An 18,474-nucleotide genomic window follows, 5' to 3' on the forward strand; every position below is an offset into this window, starting at 1 on the left:
GAGTTTAGTTAAGTATTCATGAGTTGAGAAGAGTCAAGGTAAGTGTTTCTTTCAGATTCCTTTCAAGCCTATGTTATGTTTAGCTTTCCAACTCGCATACTCGTACATTCAATGTACTAATGCCAGTTGGCCTGCATCGTCTTATGATGCAGACGTAGGTAAATAGGATCGGTATTCCGGCGCATCGTTAATCCAGTGAGCAGTTCAGAGTCCATTGGTGAGCCTCCTTGCTTTCTGGAAGATCCATTTCATTGCTATCTAGTTTAGTTTATTAGGATGTTGTGGGGTCTGTCCCAACATCCATCTCAGTTGTTATTAGACGCTTTATAGATAGTCAGATGTTAGTCCTTTGAGTCTTTTTCATTATCATTTCTTATTGTCAAGACTTGGGTTGCCACTTTTGGCCAAGTTGAATGTTTAACCTTTAAACATTCTCAGTTATTTCATTATGCAGTTCAGTTAAGTCCATTGATCGTTATAGATATGAATATTGTTTTCCGCTGAGTTAAGTAAGCCAGGCCAAGGGTTCGCTTGGGGCCAACAATGGTCTTCGAGTGCCAATCCCGCCCAGGGTGTAGGCTCGGGGCGTGACAATATACTTCTTGGGAAGGTTATCCCCAGTTTGCCTTTGAAGTTTGTTGTTCAATGTAAACTTCTATCCAAGTATCTTAAACGTATGATTTCTCATCTTGATTTTTGCCCGAACTTGTACAAAAGTCATAAAGAAACTTCTATTCAACTCATATATTCTATTAATGGCATTGCAAACAGAACATTCTACAAAATCTCCGTAAACCCAACAGCCACTCTCACTCGATCCGTGTTGACTTTACCCTATGAAGTTGAGATTTTCGCTTCGTGTAATGGTCTGATTCTCTTTCGCTTTGAACAATTTTCCCGTTACTGTGTTTCCAATCCCGTAACTGGACACCACCAATTGATACCATATCCAGAGTCTGCAAATATGTTTGAAAGTAAAGGCTTAGCTGTTGATTACCCGGTTTCAGATCAGTACAAAGTGGTAACCATCAGTAAGTTGGTTGAAAATTCCAACTTGTTCTACAAATTTCATGTACTTTCATCGGAGCAACTTGGCTTATGGCGTGAAATCCAACTGAGAACCAATACTTTCATAACTTTATCCTACGGTAGTCCATCTGTTTATTGGCGCGATTCTCTGTATTGGCTCAGACATGATGGTAGTGTTCTAGCATTTGATACAAAGAGAGAAGAGGCTATACTCATTGACCGTCCTAAGTTTATTGATGATTTTGATCACAGCTACGGTAAAATTTTGACTGGTCGGAATATATGGCTAGGGATGGCGCTAGGTTCACTTACCCTTGTATGCATTTTCAGAAAGTACATAGTCATAAGCACTTATGACAGTTCAAGCAGCCGTTGGAGGGTTTCCCACACTTTGGACAACTTTGTTTCTCGTCCAAACGGCATTATTATTGGCTTTCCAGTGTGGATCGACAGCAAGCAAGTGTCTTTTATGGTAGAACATCCCCCGACATATCATGATCTATACGAGTATAATACTCAGATCAATAGGTACGAAAATAATGCTGTAATGTTGGGGACAGTTAATTATCCCATGTATTGCTTCCATCCAACGTTAGCTAGTGTACATAGGACGCCCCCCAATAACATAACCACTGCTCATCAGGCATATATAGCTGCAAAGTTGAATGACATCAGAAGATTTATTATCTAAGGTACCAGTTAATTTCAGTTAAATTTGTGTATTTTAGTTCTTGAGCTGTCCTAAATGAGACTTAAGGTCAGATATCGTGTGCCTTCTTTGTTTGACTTCAGGAGCATTTTCTAATTGCTAGGTCTGATATTTTACTTGAAACAAGTGTAAATCATTTCTAATTCTTCTCAAATTTTGTATATAACTTTGTCTACGTATTTCCCTCCGAGAAGAAACTTCATCAGGAGAATCATCATCATCATCATCAGAAGAAGAAGAAGAAGAAGGAGAAGAAGAAGAAGAAGAAGAAGAAGAAGCAGCAGGAGGAGGAGGAGGAGAAGAAGAAGAAGAAGCAGGAGGAGCAGCAGAAGGAGGAGGAGGAGAAGAAATATTGTAATAGACGTGGCGTTCTGCCCTTCACTATCTTCAAGCATGATTCAATTTGTCATTTCTGGGAGATTAAGGAGATTGATGGCATTGTTAAATATTGTAATAGACGTGGTTTCCTATATGCATTTTGAATAAAATCTTCTTCTTTCTTTTTTTTTTGCACATTTTAATTGATGAAGTTCAATAAATGAAATTTTAACATAACCTGGGGAAAATATTTGTCGAACCTTCCTTTCAAAATTTGCTTTGTCAATCAAGCATTGTCATATTTGCTGTTTTTATTTTGTTCCAAACAGAACTGACTGGATTTATGTTAGTTGAAAACAATCACTGCACTCTAGGGAGAGAAGATTATCAACAATGTCTTTGTCAATCAAGCATCGCCATATGTTAGTTACATTCTTACTGCACTTTTCTATGATGTCATTGTTTTTCTCACCATTTTGCTTATGCAGACATAGCCATTGAATATAAATCCGCAACTTGCAGCATATACATATGTTCTAAATTGGATGCATTTCCTCCTGTGAAGAAGTTGAATATAAAAGTGGAAAAAGACCAAGCAATTCTACTCTGAATCTGTGAACCTACGGAGAAAAGATGGGGAACTAAACACGTGCTGGTGCATTATACATGTATCAAATAGGTCAAAATAGAAATATGTGTTAATATACTGAGTATGTAAAACAAATTCACTTATACGCACTTATACTCTTAAGCGGGATATAACTATTTTGAACAATATATATTATTTGTTGTCTTGATTTCTTAATGGTCTGATTCATTATAGGTCAACATATCTAGTTCATTGATTGTTCATAAGCATCTGCCGAATCACTTCAGAGATTCTCCTAATAAAGTTTTGTGCTATTTAACACCAACCAGAATAGAATTGATGTTTGTCAATCTGATCAACCTGACCACACTGATTTTGGTCAATCACTCCTCAAAGTATGACAATTTCTTTCTCAATATTCTGCTTATATTTTTCTCCTTGTTGATTTTGAAGATCTTGCCTAATCTTTCACTCAAAATTTCTTGATACTTAAAGAATCGGAATCATCTAAATAAACCACGGAAAGGTAGAGACATGGCCTATCCAGTAGTCAATAATTCTGTGTCGACTTTACCCGATGAAGTTCAGATTCTGGCCTCATGTAATGGTCTCATTCTCATCGACTTTGAACCAGTTTTGCATTACTGTGTTTTGAATCCCATGACTAGAGAGCACCAATTGATACCGTACCCAAAGTTTCTACACCTTATGTAGAAGAAATAGATGTAGCTGTTGATTATCCGAATTCAGATCAATACAAGTTGGTAACCATCAGTAACCTGGTTGAAAATTCCAACTTGTTCTACAATTTTCACATACTTTCATCAGAGAAATCTGGCTTGTAGTGGGAAATCCAACTGAGAACCACTACTTTCACATCTTTATGCTTCGGTAGTCCACCTGTTTATTGGTGACCTGTTAAGTGATGTATTCATATAATGAAAGATTTTAGCATCGCCAGGGGAAGATGTTTGATGAATCATCTTCTTACAAATAGAAATATGAGACTTACAGTCTTACTGTACTTTTGTAATGGTCAAGAACCACAGAATTACAGTTACTCAATCCACCTTCAGGCATACCATCGTTGTGCTTATGCAGACAGCGCAATTCAATATAAATCCGCAACTTTCAGCTTATAACTAGATGCATATACAGATGTTGTAAATTGGCTGAATTTAAAATAAGAAAGAAAAGAAAATGAGATGCACTCCTGATTTTAGGCCCATAGTTAAGTATCTTTATATCTCAGATCATTTCTAAATTGCTTAATAATAGTCTCTCCAAGATAATGAACAAGATTATTTCCCCTAATCGGGTTCGTTTTTTCAAAGGTAGATCTATTTCTGATAATGTCGCTTACTCAGGAACTAGTTCACAACCTGAACAGAGATTATGTGGTATTTGAATTAGATATGGCTAAGGCATTTGACAGAGTTGCTTTGGACTTTCTATGCTTAGATATGAGGCACCTTCTGAGCTCTCTGGATTGATATGATTGCTAGATTGATCTCTAATAATTGGTATTCCATTATTATTAATGGAGTCAGACATGGATTCTTTAAAGATATAAGGGGTTCTTATGCAAGGTATCCCTTGTCTCCCCCTCCCTATTTGATATCGGAGCAAAGCTGTTATCTAAATAAATGGATGAATTTCCTCGGGACAACTTTATTCCTTATTCTATGGATAGAGGTAGCTCTCTTATTACACTCATCTCACTTTTGCGGATAATACTATTCTTTTCTCTTCCGGAAACCCCCTCTCTATCACTATGATGACTAATAATTAGGCAAATGGTCAATAACAAGAAATCAACCTTCCTAGTTTCTTATTAGGGCAGTCTTACATTCTACGGCCTTTACATACTATTTCTGTGGTCTATCCTCCGAAGATAACTCTTAATCACAGATTAACTACTCTCCAAAATACGATTCTATTGATAACAAGCAATAAAACTCTAATGTCAAGTTACTAGTAGGCAAAAATGTTGAGTTATTTGTTTCCATTAGTCCAAAAAATGGAAATGCACGCCACCCGACTCGGACACCATTGTGAAATTCGCATCTTAACTGTCTTGACAAAATTAACAAGAGAACTTACTCCAAGAAACATAAAGAAAGCACCAAATACTACAGAGTTCAAATCCTAGTAAAGGCAAAAATGTTGAGGGATTTGTTTCCATTAGTCCAAAAGATGGAAATGCACGCAACCCAACTCGGACACCATTCTCACCCCCAAAAGAAATCCATATATTAACTGTTTTGACAAAATTAACAAGAGAACTTACTCTGAGTAACACAAAAAAAAGCACCAAATACTACAATTGATTAAATCATTAAAAACTTCTGTCTAAGGAAAGTTGATACATCATTGTAAAGCATAACCAACTTATTTTATAGGTAATAAGGTGTAAATGGTGGTGCTATGACAGATTTTACAACAAAAGATTATGCACTGCTTAGACCTAGGTTCTTCTGACCGGGGTTTGACCAATGTTCCATTGTCGGAAAATATGTTGAGCGATTATTTTCTTTTACTTTCAGATACAATGTATGATAGAATTTCACATTCATAGTATGTTATGAACACTTTAAACATCCAACATGGGGTCAACAGTTGGGAAAGATCCAACACTTTCCCAAGCATATTCTCTATGATATTACCATCAGTGCAGGAAGAATCCCCAATGACATTATCAACATCCATGCCATCAGATGCCAAAACACTTGTTGAGGCCATGTGAGCATCCCCACCAGAAGCTAAAATAGCAGTATAGCGTAAAAGACCAATTGTTCCACTTCTATGGTACACCACACTAGCATCAATCCAGTCCAAAAGCCTCGCAGGAGCATCTTTTTTGCTGGATCCTGGGGAGGAGGAATGTAAGACTCTATGAAGTTCTTTAGCATGTCCAATCCAAGACCCCAGAGAAGATGCACTTGAGTCCGAAACAATGACCTCAAGAATTTCAGCCGTAGAGTGAAAGATAGCAAGGTTCAAAGGTGGAGCTCCTAAAAATCAAGAAGTTAATAGACATTATGCAAAGACTTCAAAAATTGAATGTATTCAGCATAAAGTAGCATCAATTCCATATTCTCTTGAGGAGAAATTGCTGCAAACTGAATTCTGAAGTACCACTATTTGGGGAAACTGGATCCAATTCCTTGACTGAGTGTAGTATCGCAATTAAAGCTGAAAGAGCCTACATGATACAAAAGAAATTTCAGACCATGGAAATAAAACACCTGAGATGGTCAAATACATATCATCGGGAACAAGGGAAAACTCTGCAGCTAGTGTTTAAAATTGAATCAGTAAATGATAAGCTATAAACAATAAGGATGACGCCAGTAACTGCGTTAGCCAGTAATGCTCACACATGAAGCTTTGAATTGCTTCTACTTTCGATTAGATCGATGCAGAATGAGAGCATATTACCTCGGGGAAATGAACCAGAGCCAACAAAGCTTGGCGTCCACAATCAGATCTGGAGAACATCTCAATAGCATTAGTTAAAAAGGTTAGAAATTGAAAACCTGTAGCATGAAACAAAAACAAGCTCTTACCTGGCAAGACTACAGAGCTGCCATACTGTCCACAACAAATCTTCAGAGTCTGGACTTGATGTCACTAAACGATCTATGGCAGTGATCTGCAACAGGTACAAGAGTAAATAGAAATATAGTTGATTACTAGAGAGAGAGAAAATATGAACACAGTTCGAGGGTCAGGACCAAATAGCTGCGAAGACAATTGTTTATTATCAAGTAATGAATCTCATTGAAAAGGGGCAAAAAACAAGCCCGTATACGAGAAGTATGCCACGAGAAAGTTTGGTTCATTGCTATCTTTCGTGTCTATGTAACACAACAAAGTTCAAAGGAACAAAGAAACAAGGAAGACATGGATTTTCAACAATAACCAGATCTCACTGCCTTCAAATGCATCTCAATGATCAGTGCAACATCACGTGGATGACAAAAGTAACCCTTGGATATTAGGACAGATGCATGTCGAAGGGAAATGGACTCTTCCTTCTTCCAATTATCAGCACCCCTTAAGGCATGAATTATTATAGTGGCAACTTCAGGGTCGCGACCAAGAAATATCAACCCTGAAAACAGAAATAGTATATATAACAGAAAGACTTCGAAGTGTTTGTAGTGTCAAGTAACACTACCATAGAACTGAGTTGGAAACCAAACATATCATATTAATATAAACCAAACCTGAGCGAGAAGAAAGAAGAGAAAGAACAATGGCCTCAAAGTACGATACAATATCCACAAACAAGTCCATCGTGCAGGCAGCGTGAGACCATAAAGCAGAAGATGACAATAGAGCAGCCGACAAAGGGAAAAAACCCCTTTCCTGCTCACAAGAAAAAAAAGAACAAAAAAGATTTGACAAAATTAGTTTCAATACGAAGTTTTATCAGCAAGAAGAACAATGAATAAGACTATCAGGAAAATCAAAGGAAGGCAAATAGAGTGACCACAGCACTAAATCTCGAAGGAATTGCTCCAACGAAAACTCTGAGAATGACTTCAATATGGGAACTCCTGTAACGAATTTAACAACCATTTTTTTATAAGGTCTTCACTTTTTGAAAATGAAAACCCTTTGTTTTACAAGCTTGAAGTGTTCGAGAACCCTGAGATCTTAGGTTCAAAACTCAGTGGAGACAAAAAAAACTAGGTGATTCTTCCCATTTGAGTTTCATGCAAGGAACTAAGCAATGATTTCACAAAAACATGATAATTTGATTAAGAATACTATAACAGCTAAATCACAACCAATATCTAAGGTTTTAGAAACCCTATGTCTAAGCAAGATATAATGAATCAAGAATCTAATTGAATTCTAGGGTCCTAGTGGATGAAAGGAACCCACTAGTGAAATCCTACATACATGGTGATGACATTCACGAAGAAATCTTTCAACTGGGGGGCTAGAACTGAAGAAAACTTAATGCGTTCTTGGAAGCGTTTGGTAGACTTTTTTCTCCTTTTTTGCTGTAATATTTTATGATTTTTTGGAGAATAATCGTTCTGGGTAAGTTATGACTAAGTTACTAGGCTTAAACTGAGTAAAACGATATGGTTTAAAGGTAAAACGATAGTTTATGTGTCTATCGCGTAGGGGAAAAGACCGAAATGCCCCCGAATTAAATCTGACAAAGCCCATCCACGGAGAGAACGACGGTCCATCATTTAGATTATCGGCCGTCGTTTGGGTTCATCGTTCATGATCTGCCCGACAGGGCTTCACTAAAATAAGTATAACTTTTTACTCGGAGATGGGATTTTAGAAAACTCAATGGTGTTGGAAAGAGGATTCAGTTATCTTTAATTTGATAGGTTATGGGCCACCTAATTCTTTTTATGCTAAGAGTTATGACCGTTTGAAGTTGACCCATCAACAATTTCCCTCTAACTGGCTACTGCCCTCACCTACGGTCCGTAGGTCCAACCACAAACCATACTGGTTGACCGTGGGTGGGATCAGAGACTATAAAGATTTGGGCCTTAACGATAGAACCCCACCTATGGTCTGTGGTCCTACCTACGATCCGTGGATGGTTCCGTTGGTACTGGCACCAAACATTCTAAAAACTAGGATTTTCTTCATTTTGAGATCTGAGGTGTTACATTATCTCCCCTTTGGGTACATTCTTCCTCGAATGAAGTATAAGCTAGCTGAGTATGGAGGGAAGGAGCTGCAATCCCTACCACTAAGTACATGAAATTGATATCTAACTGAACTGAGTTCCAAGAACATGAGAATATGCTGGAAATTCAAGAATAGCTGAAAGAACAAGATACTAAGACTGAATTTGTGCAAGACTAAACTGAGGGAATGGAGAGGAACTATTACCTCAAGCTGAAACGGAATCGTAAGGAGAGAGATAAGGATACTTAGCCTTCATGGCTGCTTCTGCCTCCCAAGTAGCTCCCTCGACAGATATACTCCTCCACAAAACCATCACTGAAGCACCTTCTTTATTTATCAACCTACGAACCTGATGGTTAAGAATCTCAACCGACTCCTCTTCATAAGTGAGACTATCCTTCATAGCCACACTCTCTAATGGTACTATAGATGCTGGATCACCCATGATGAATCCAAGATTTGGACTCATATAGGGCTTTATTTGGAGAGATTTAGTGTCCTCAAATGCTTATTTTGTTCAAATAACTTATGTAAAATCCTAAATTTCCAGGTATTTCGATTGAGAAACAAATCATGGACACTAATTTGCATAAAAAGAATAAAGCGAGCTGAAAGAAAGAACAAAAAAGGCCTGGTGATCACCAAGTCCATTAGGCGAGTCGCCGAGTGGCCATTTGACTGCCTAAAGTTCCAGCGTACCTAGACCTGAAGGAGAAAATCAAGTTGGCGCGAGAAAGGAGCAGTCGGTGGATCACCAAGTGATTCTGTGATGCATAACTAGATTGCCCAAAGTTACCGACCGGGAGGATGCTGAAGGCCAGGGAAAAAAAGGCGATGGAATTGACCAAAGGGCGGATTGCTGAGTTGATTGGCGAGCCCGACTTACTGCACCGAATGGTCCTTCGCAACAAATTTTTGGCGACTATAAATACGTTTTTTGAACATTAAGTTGCGTATCAAGTTTTATTTTGAACAATCTTTAGAATTAATTTTCAGTTTGAACTCTGAGTATTGAGACAAGTTTTCCTTAGCTTTGAAGAATTTGAAGTTTTTTCACTTCTTGAGAATTAGAAGTGGGTCTTTGAGATTCTTCAATTTGGACCTTTGTAAAGACGAACTTGATATTACCAGTTGATGGAAACAAAATTTGGTAACGAATTTTATCTTTTTATGATGTCTAGCTAAAACCCCAATTCTTGGGGTGTGATTATGTGATTATGGACTGATTTAGTTTATGGGTATTGCTAATTGTTAGTTTAAATTCTATTTAGAAGCGATTTCAATCATTAATTGTGGTTTAACTTAAAGAATTGTAGTTGCAAATGCAGTTCTACCTTCGTGTTTTTGGCTTGCTCAAGAGAGAGGTTTTAAAACCAAGATTATTGATTGATGGTCTGTGGGTATTGGGTTGTCATGGGTTCAGCTCGAGAGAGTGAATCCTAAACCCTTTTCCACACATTTTGTTCGAGAGAGTGAATAGACTAAGGCGTAGGTTATTCTTATTTTGTATTCTTGTCGATGTTCGAGAGAAATTGACTTGATTCTGGGTAAATTGTTCGAGAGAAAGTTTACCTCCTCTATAGTCTAGCTTATTCACTAATATTCAACTATTTTCTAACAGTTCCAATTACCCATTTGTCTACATTAGCCTATCATCGAATCACATCTCAAGAACCCGTCTCATTATTGTTACTATTGTGTTATTTGTTGTTGTTGTAGCGGATAATTTAAACCAAAATCCCTGTTATTTGACATTCGTGTCACCTCTAATTTGAATTATGTTTTATTTGTAAATGTCTATTCTTTTGGCTGATTTGAACATATTCGTACTTATCTATTGAATCTTAAACATGTACCACTCCCTGTGGGATTCGACCCCAACTCATTTAGTTGGATTATGTACTGACTAGCAATCGTTGACACTTAGAATTTGATGAGGTGTCCTTGAAACGTTAATCAAAATGGCGTTACTGCCGGGGAGTGGTGTTGGTTAAGATTCTTTGGTTAAGTTTAATTTTGTTCTTTTTAGTCATAGTTGAATCTACTTACTTTTAGTTTTGTTTTGTGTCTTGCTTGTTTAGAGCAGAGAAATTGAGCATGTCATGTAGCAACGGTGACCAAATGGATCACCCTCCTTTGAGATTGATGATTCTTAGGGATGACATCCTAATTTTCAAGCAATTGGAGGGTGAGACCTTTTATGAGTTGTGGCAAAGATTTAAGGCCCTATTGCAGCAGTGTCCAACTCATGGAATTCCAGATAAGATGTTTATGGAATGCTTCTACATGGGTCTTAGTCCCGAAAATAGAATAGTGGCTAACCAAATTTCTCCAGGTGGTCTCATATGACTACCTTGTGCAATAGCAGCCCAACCCCTTGATCACATTGCTAAGACCAACAAAGAGACTGAGAAGGACCAGATTTTGGCCACACTGTTGACTCAGTTGGATCTCGTGGCCAAACAGATTATGGAATTAGAGGTACCGTACAAAAAGAAAGATCGGTACATTCCCCTTCATGAGCGTAGAAAGTCCAATGAGTACGAGGGCGAAAAAGTAGAAGAGATTCTCTTACTCATTCTCCACAAAGTCGAAGAACACGATAAAGTGTTGAATGAGATAAAAGAGAATGTCTCACTGTTGAATTAGTGACTGCTTCCCACTCCATATTTATTCTTGGTGGACAGAGTTACCCGGAACCTATTGTTGGTGGGAGGTGGCAAGTATCCCGTGGAATTAGTAGAGGTACCCGACAGTTGGCCCGAAAAAAATGAATGGATACCATGATGATCATATATAAAGCAATTATTTTATTCCCAATAACGTAAGTGAAAAAAAAGAGCTTATATTACATTGCCAACCAGTTTAAAGTTTGAACAAATTTGTATGAGAACTACCACCAACATCTCTTTTTGTGTAAGTGAGAACAACAACTTGAAATGAACAGAATCACACACCACTAGCCATTCTGTCTTTCGGGATGAAGGGTTAAGGCGAAATAGATCAAAGCGACCCTGGATTAATGCCAATGTATATTTATCACCATCATCATTCATGACCAGGGAAGGCAAAAGAAATGATTCATCTAAAAATTGTTCTACTTTCTGTAAGATTGCATAAAGGAACCATCCTTTGCGTCTTTCAGAAGATCTATTTACGAACATTTTCACTACGCAATTGGCTAGTGAGAACATGTGGCAAAATGAAGCAATGGATCTAAGGAAGTCAACTTTGAAACACTACTTTTTTCTATTTTTGTGTTGCATTCGAGTTTTCTAGAAGTCAAAACCCTTTTTGTGGACCAAATTCTTTTCTGTGTTACTGAAAAGTATAACCAAAATGTTGGGGGACAGGGGAAAGAAAAAGCTTATGGACTACTAAAGATTGGTTATAATATACCTTCAGAAGGGAAAGCAAATGTTGATCCATGTCATTGTTAGAAAAGCAACAACTTGATCGAGTAATCAAGTTACTGGTTGAATTATACTACGCTTCATTCATGAATGTAAATACTTGAATACAACCATTTTGTTAGTATACATACCATTGGAATTCAAATTCCATTATTGATTCTAACTAAATTAACCATCCTTTGTCATCTGCAACCATTTCTATGTGATTTTTTTTAGTTCAGGTGATTCAAATCCAATCGCTCCACACTCATCTAACTCTAATTTTCTCCTATCAATTTAATCAACAAAAGTTCTGTTGTCTAATTGTGTTTTAATTTAAACTCCATCTTTTTGGAACACAAGTTCCAAGAAGAAGAGAGTTTTTGCAGACGGTTGTACAGGATATTCTCGTTCACTGTAAAAGTTACGTTGGAGTTGGATTTAGAAAACAATCGTTGGTAACCAAATTGAATGAAACAACACACCCTTTCATTTAAAATACACCTTTTCGTCTAAAAGACACACCCTTTAGTTAAAGTAACGGTTGGATATAAATAGGACTTTTTATTTAAACAAAATTCCATAGTTGAGGAGAAGAAAATGGCGAATGATGATATGGAATTTAAGGTAGATGTCCTTGGGGAAATCTTCTCCCGCTTGCCCTTGAAATTTGTTGTTCAATGTAAACTTCTATCCCAGAATATTAAGGGTATGATTTGTCATTCTGACTTTGCCCAAACTTTGTTTCAACGTCATAAAGGCACTTCTACCCAACTCATCTATACAGTATATGATGGAGCAGCACGAAAAAGATTCGACAAAATCTCCTTAAACCCAATCACTCAATCTATGTCGACTTTACCCGATGAAATTGAGATTTTGGCCTCATGTAATGGTCTCATTCTCATTGACTTTGAAGGAGTTAGGCGTTACTGTGTTTTCAATCCCATGACTGAAGAGCACCAATTGATACCATACCCAAAGTCTTCTACAAATGATTTAGAAAAAATAGGTCTAGTGGTTGATTACCCGAAGTCAGATCAATACAAATTGGTAACCGTCAGTAGCCTGGTTGAAAATTCCAACTTGTTATACAAATTTCACCTACTTTCATCAGAGCAACCTGGTTTGTGGCGAGAAATCCAACTGAGAACCAATACTGTCCAATCTTTACCTGTTGGTAGTCGAGCTGTTTATTGGCGCGATTCTCTGTATTGCCTCAGAAAGGACGGTAGTGTTCTAGCTTTTGATACGAAAAGAGAAGAGGCTATACTAATTGACCGTCCTGAGTTTCTTGATCATTTTGATCTCACCTATGGTAAAATTTTGAGTGGTCAGAGTATATGGCTAGGGAAGGCGCAAGGTTTACTTACCCTTGTATGCATTTTCAGAATGTACATAGTCATTGCTATTTATGGGAGTGCAAGCAGACGTTGGAGGGTTTCCCACAATTTGGGCAACTTTATTTTAGGTCCAGAAGGCACTATTAATGGCTTTCCAGTATGGATCGACAACAAGCAAGTGTCTTTTCTGGTACAACGTCCCCTGACACTGTTTTATGATCTATACGAGTATAATGCTAATATCAATATGTACGAACATGCTGCAGTGTTGCACGGAGTTAAATTTCCAATGTATTGCTTCCATCCAACGTTAGCTGGAGCCCATTACACACCCTCCAATAATATAGAGGCTGATGATCAGGCGCATATTGCTGCAAATTTGGACGACATCAGAAGATTTATCATCGAAGGTACCAGTTTGTTTCCGCTGAATTTTGTATTTTAGTTCTTGTGATGTCCTAAATGAGACTTAAGGTCAGGATTATCTATTCCTTTCAAATTTATATTTAAAAGTTAAAACATGCAACTGAGCCAATGAACATTTTCATAGAGACATTGCGATTTGGGCGCCTTCTTTGTTTGACTTTGGTGGCATTCTCTAATTTGTAGGTCTGATTTTTTACTTGAAACAAGTGTAAATCATTTCTAATTCTTCTCAAAGTTTGTATATAACTTTGTCCAGGTATTCCCTTTCAAGAAGAAAGTTCATCTGGAGAATCATCATCATCATCATCATCAGAAGAAGAACAACAAGAAGCAGGAGGAGGAGATGCAGCGGCAGGAGAAGGAGCGGCAGGAGAAGGAGAAATATTGTAATAAACGTGGCTTTCTGCCCTTCACTATCTTCAAACATGACTTCAATTTGTTATTTCTGGCTCGAGATTGAGGGCATAGTTAAATATTGTAATAGACTTCGTTTCCTATACGCATTTTGAATAAGAAAACTACTTCTTTCTTTATTTGCACATTTCAGGTGATGAATTCCAATGAATAAAATAATTTAGCATAGGCAGGGGAAGATGTTTGGCAATTATACCATTCAAAATTTGCTTTGTCAGTCAAGCATCGTCATATGTGCTGTTATTATTTTGTTCCAAAGTTTTAGAACAGAACTGACTGGATCTATGTTGTTACATTTACAGTTAATCAACCTTCAAGCATACTTAGCTTTATATAATTCCATCTTACATGAAAGAGTAAAGCAGACCAAGCAAAAAAATTCCAAAGTTCGAACTGAAAGTGTCTGATAGGAACATTTTATCTTCACATGCTCAATTGGAACAAGCCTTAGTTTTTTGAGAAGCTTATTATCTCAATATTCTGCTTAGTAAGTTGCATCTGTGAGTGAACGGACAAAGTATTGAAGTGTTGGTAATTTGATGATCCAAAACAGTGAGCAACTGGTAGTAAAAGCTACAACTTTGAAACGTCTACTTGACAAATGTATAAGCCATGAGAATTTGATCCAGCAAATTCATGCTCAATCCATCACATGTGGTATCTTTACCCAATTTCATCAATCTTTTGCCTGCAAACTGCTTAACATATATGCCAAACTGAACAAACCATTTTCTGCCTACAAGGTGTTCGATCAAATTCCCCAACCAGATATTGTCTCCTGGAGTTGTCTTTTGTCTCTGCATTTGCAATTACAACAACCCACTAAAGCGTTTTATCTGTTCACCCGCTTACTGGTTTCAACTTCTCTAAAACCTGATTCCCATTCCATAGTTGCAGCTCTCTCAGCTTGTGCTCGCACACAAGACCTGTGTAATGGCAAAACGGTGCACGCTATGGTCTATAAATTTCTTAATCGACCTGAACCTATTGTGGGTAATGCTCTGATCGATATGTATAGCCGCACTGAGAGAATCTTGTTGGCTCGACGTGTATTCGATGGTATGCATGTTAAGGATGTAGCTACTTGGACTAGTTTGCTCAATGGGTTTGTAGTTTCCGGGGAAATCGATTCTGCTTGGAAGTTGTTTGAGGAAATATCCTACAGGAATGCCATCTCGTGGACTGTGATGATTGTGGGATGTGTACGTGGTAAAGAACCGGTTGGGGCATTGGAACTGTTTAAGAGAATGAGGAAAGAAGGTGATGATAACCCGACCTCAATCACAATAGTTGCTGTGCTATCTGGTTGTGCTGATATTGGAGCTCTGGATTTTGGGAGGTCTATTCATGGATATGTAAACAAGGTAGCTGGTTTTGCTATGGATGTTGGTGTAAATAATGCCTTGATTGATATGTACGCTAAAAGTGGGAATCTTGATTTTGCTATGATGATTTTTAGGGGAATGATAAAGAAGGATGCTTTCTCGTGGACTAGTATGATTTTAGGTTTGGCACTTCACAGTAGAGGAAGAAATGCCCTCGAGTTTTTTGATGAGATGTTGGAATCTGGGGTGACTGCAAATGAGATTACTTACCTCTCAGTTCTATCTGCTTGTAGCCATGCTGGGTTAGTTAACGAGGGGAAGGAATTATTCAACAGGCTGAAGAATGACACTAGTTGTGCAACTAAGATAGCACATTATGGATGTCTGGTGGATCTCCTTGGTCGTGCTGGTCATTTGGATGAAGCAGTGCAGTTAATTCAACAAATGCCTATGAAACCAGATGCTGTCATATGGAGATCACTTCTGAGTGCTTCTGTTATGAATAGAAATTTGGAATTAGCTGAAATGGCTGCCGGGAAAGCACTTGAACTAGAACCTCACGATGACGGGGTGTATGTACTACTATGGAATTTGTATAACTCTGGTAATATGTTGGAACATGCTTCCAGGACAGTGAAGGTGATGAGAGATCAAAGAATCAAGAAAAAGCCTGGTTGTAGTTGGATCGAAATTAATGGAATTCTTCATGAATTTATGGCCGAACCTTCCAGACAACATGTCTATGATTGTATTTACAGGGTATTAGATACAATTCTAAAGCAATCAAAACTTTTTACTAATCCTGCAGAATTGTAGCCTTTTGGTAGCAATACAATTTTCTGCACTGGATTCTGGTTTGATTGTGACAAAGGACAAAAAGCTTCAAGAAAAGGTTCCGGTACGAGTTCTTTTAACTATGGGAGGCACTGTTTAATTTGTGGTAGATAAACACAATGCAGGAAGTGTTCCTCGGTTAATTATCTTTGGCAATGTGCAAATACGTTTGTTGCACTTGTGTTGTTATAAATTTTCTTTTGCGTATTGCTTATTTTGATTAGTATCCTCAGGAGAAGTACGTTATATTTTTATGTTCTCTTCTTCTCCACTCCATTCCTTCACTCAATCAATGTATTTGTGGCATTATTGATGACAACACTACTACAATCAGCAGGTGATTTCTATCCGTAAAGATATGACACTTGGGTGTAACTCAACTCTAGAAGCTAACTTTTGAGGTGAGAATTGCCTAAATCCATACAAGAATGCCCTAACCGATGTCGGACTCTAAGCCACTCTTATATTCCCTTCACGCCCAAGATCAATTGGATTCCAAAAAGTGACCTGGTTTTTATACCATTCAAAGATATGACACTTAGGCCTAACTCAACCCCAAATATCCAAGACAATGTTCAAACTTTGTGGACGGACTTACTCTATACTAGTGTTAGTGGGAGGTAGTAGGTAACTTGAGAATTAATCGAGGCACGCAGAAATTGACTCATACACCACTGTTATAAAAGAAAAGAAAACTGCTACATCTTGCCAGAGAGGAGATTCTGATCATTGTTCTTTCTTTCTCTTCTATTTTTTACTTTTTTTCTTTGTGTTTGTTTTTTCAAAATTTAGAGTCTACAGCATCCCCTAGTCCGCAGTACAATTAAGAAACTTCCATTTTCTTCTCTTTGATTGATACTTTAAGAGATTTTCTTTGATACTTCATGTGAGGTGCATCCACATCATCTTATCCAGAGTATCCACATTATTTAATTTCCTGCTTAGCTAATGCATGATCTAACCTCAATAATAAATTGCCAATAAGTAGAATTGTAGTAGAACTAGGGGGCCAACATGTAACTCCAATAAATGATGTTGACCTGATTAAGTTTGACCTTTTGAATGTTGAAACTTGGACAAATAAAAATTCATATATATATTATAAGTAAAATGAAGCTAGAGGAAAAAAGTAGTTGCGTAATTTGCCATAACGTGCCGTAAAGCAAAGTACATGCTCATCATTTTCTCAGTATCTTATCAATGTGTCAGAGAATAGTAAGTTATATTGATCTCAAATTAGAAATTTTGGTGTTATGTGAAAGTCAAACACAACACAAAGAAGAAAAATTGTCTTTCAATATTTTGATCCCATGGCCATGTGCACTTCTTAAATTCCCACACCTATAAAACCCCAATAAAACCTTCAATCCATTAACTCCACATACCAAAGAACAAACCTCAAAATGAAGATCAACCAACTTTTCCTTCCCTTCCTCATCTTAGCCATCTCTTCTAACTCTTTCCTCTCCTCAGCTGCTGAATCCCCACCGGAAGTAGTCGACATTGATGGAAAGATACTCCGTACAGGCGTCGATTACTACATCTTACCGGTGGTACGTGGCAGAGGTGGTGGACTCACCATGGACAGTATTGGCGATAAAATTTGTCCACTTGATGCTGTTGTCCAAGAGCATCATGAGATTGATCAAGGCCTCCCATTGACATTCACACCCGTTAATCCAAAGAAAGGTGTGATTCGCGAATCGACTGATTTAAACATCATATTTTCAGCAAATTCTATCTGTGTTCAGACAACACAATGGAAGCTAGATGACTTTGATGAAACAACAGGGCAATACTTTATTACGCTTGGTGGAACTCAAGGAAATCCTGGTAGGGAAACTGTAAGTAATTGGATCAAGATTGAGAAATTCGATCGCGATTATAAGCTGCTATATTGTCCTACAGTATGTGATATCTGCAAAGTCATTTGTAAAGATATTGGCATATTCATTCAGGATGGAGTTAGACGTTTGGCTTTGAGTGATGCCCCATTTAAGGTCATGTTTAAGAAAGCTTAGAGGCTAGTTAAGTCATCAACAAACAAAGTATTAAGTACTCTAAGTAACTTATTTGAATTTGAGTATGTCTGATATTGTGATTAATTGTAGTTGTAATAAGAGAAGCAAGAGCTTCCAAAGTTGAAAAATAAACAAGTAATAAAGTTCATGCATTGTACCCTTTTGATTAATCAGAGAAGAATGACGAGCATCTAATCCTACATATTGTATAGTAAATGCCGTCTCTTATTTCCCATGCAAAGAGTGCATGCTTTATTTTTCTTTCTGCAGATTTGTTACGACAAAAGCTTAGATAAAGAAAGAGAAATTTATTTGTTCAAAATGGCCCAAACTCCAAACTTATCATAAGCTGATTAGAGAAACTATAATAAATGCATATCAAAAAAGGGCAAAGTAAA

At 37.5% G+C, this 18,474-nt stretch overlaps 2 protein-coding genes across 2 annotated transcripts; one reads left to right on the forward strand and one right to left on the reverse strand.

The window, feature by feature from the left end:
• Window positions 1-5,171: 5,171 nt before the first annotated feature.
• On the reverse strand, window positions 5,172-11,802 carry LOC102589459 (uncharacterized). Its single transcript, XM_015310479.1, has 7 exons — window positions 11,721-11,802; window positions 6,878-7,019; window positions 6,581-6,762; window positions 6,215-6,300; window positions 6,087-6,135; window positions 5,784-5,850; window positions 5,172-5,659 (listed from the first exon to the last, which is right to left on the reverse strand). Exons 1-7 carry the CDS (start codon window positions 11,748-11,750, stop codon window positions 5,172-5,174), a joined length of 1,044 nt encoding a protein of 347 aa, XP_015165965.1. The 5' UTR covers window positions 11,751-11,802.
• A 5,488-nt stretch (window positions 11,803-17,290) lies between these two features.
• Window positions 17,291-18,272, forward strand: LOC102580870 (miraculin). The gene has a single exon (XM_006351484.2). It carries the CDS (start codon window positions 17,459-17,461, stop codon window positions 18,074-18,076), a length of 618 nt encoding a protein of 205 aa, XP_006351546.1. The 5' UTR covers window positions 17,291-17,458; the 3' UTR covers window positions 18,077-18,272.
• Window positions 18,273-18,474: the final 202 nt, after the last annotated feature.

Source organism: Solanum tuberosum, unplaced genomic scaffold (assembly GCF_000226075.1).
Source record: "Solanum tuberosum cultivar DM 1-3 516 R44 unplaced genomic scaffold, SolTub_3.0 scf00127, whole genome shotgun sequence".
NCBI classification, from domain to species: domain Eukaryota; kingdom Viridiplantae; phylum Streptophyta; class Magnoliopsida; order Solanales; family Solanaceae; genus Solanum; species Solanum tuberosum.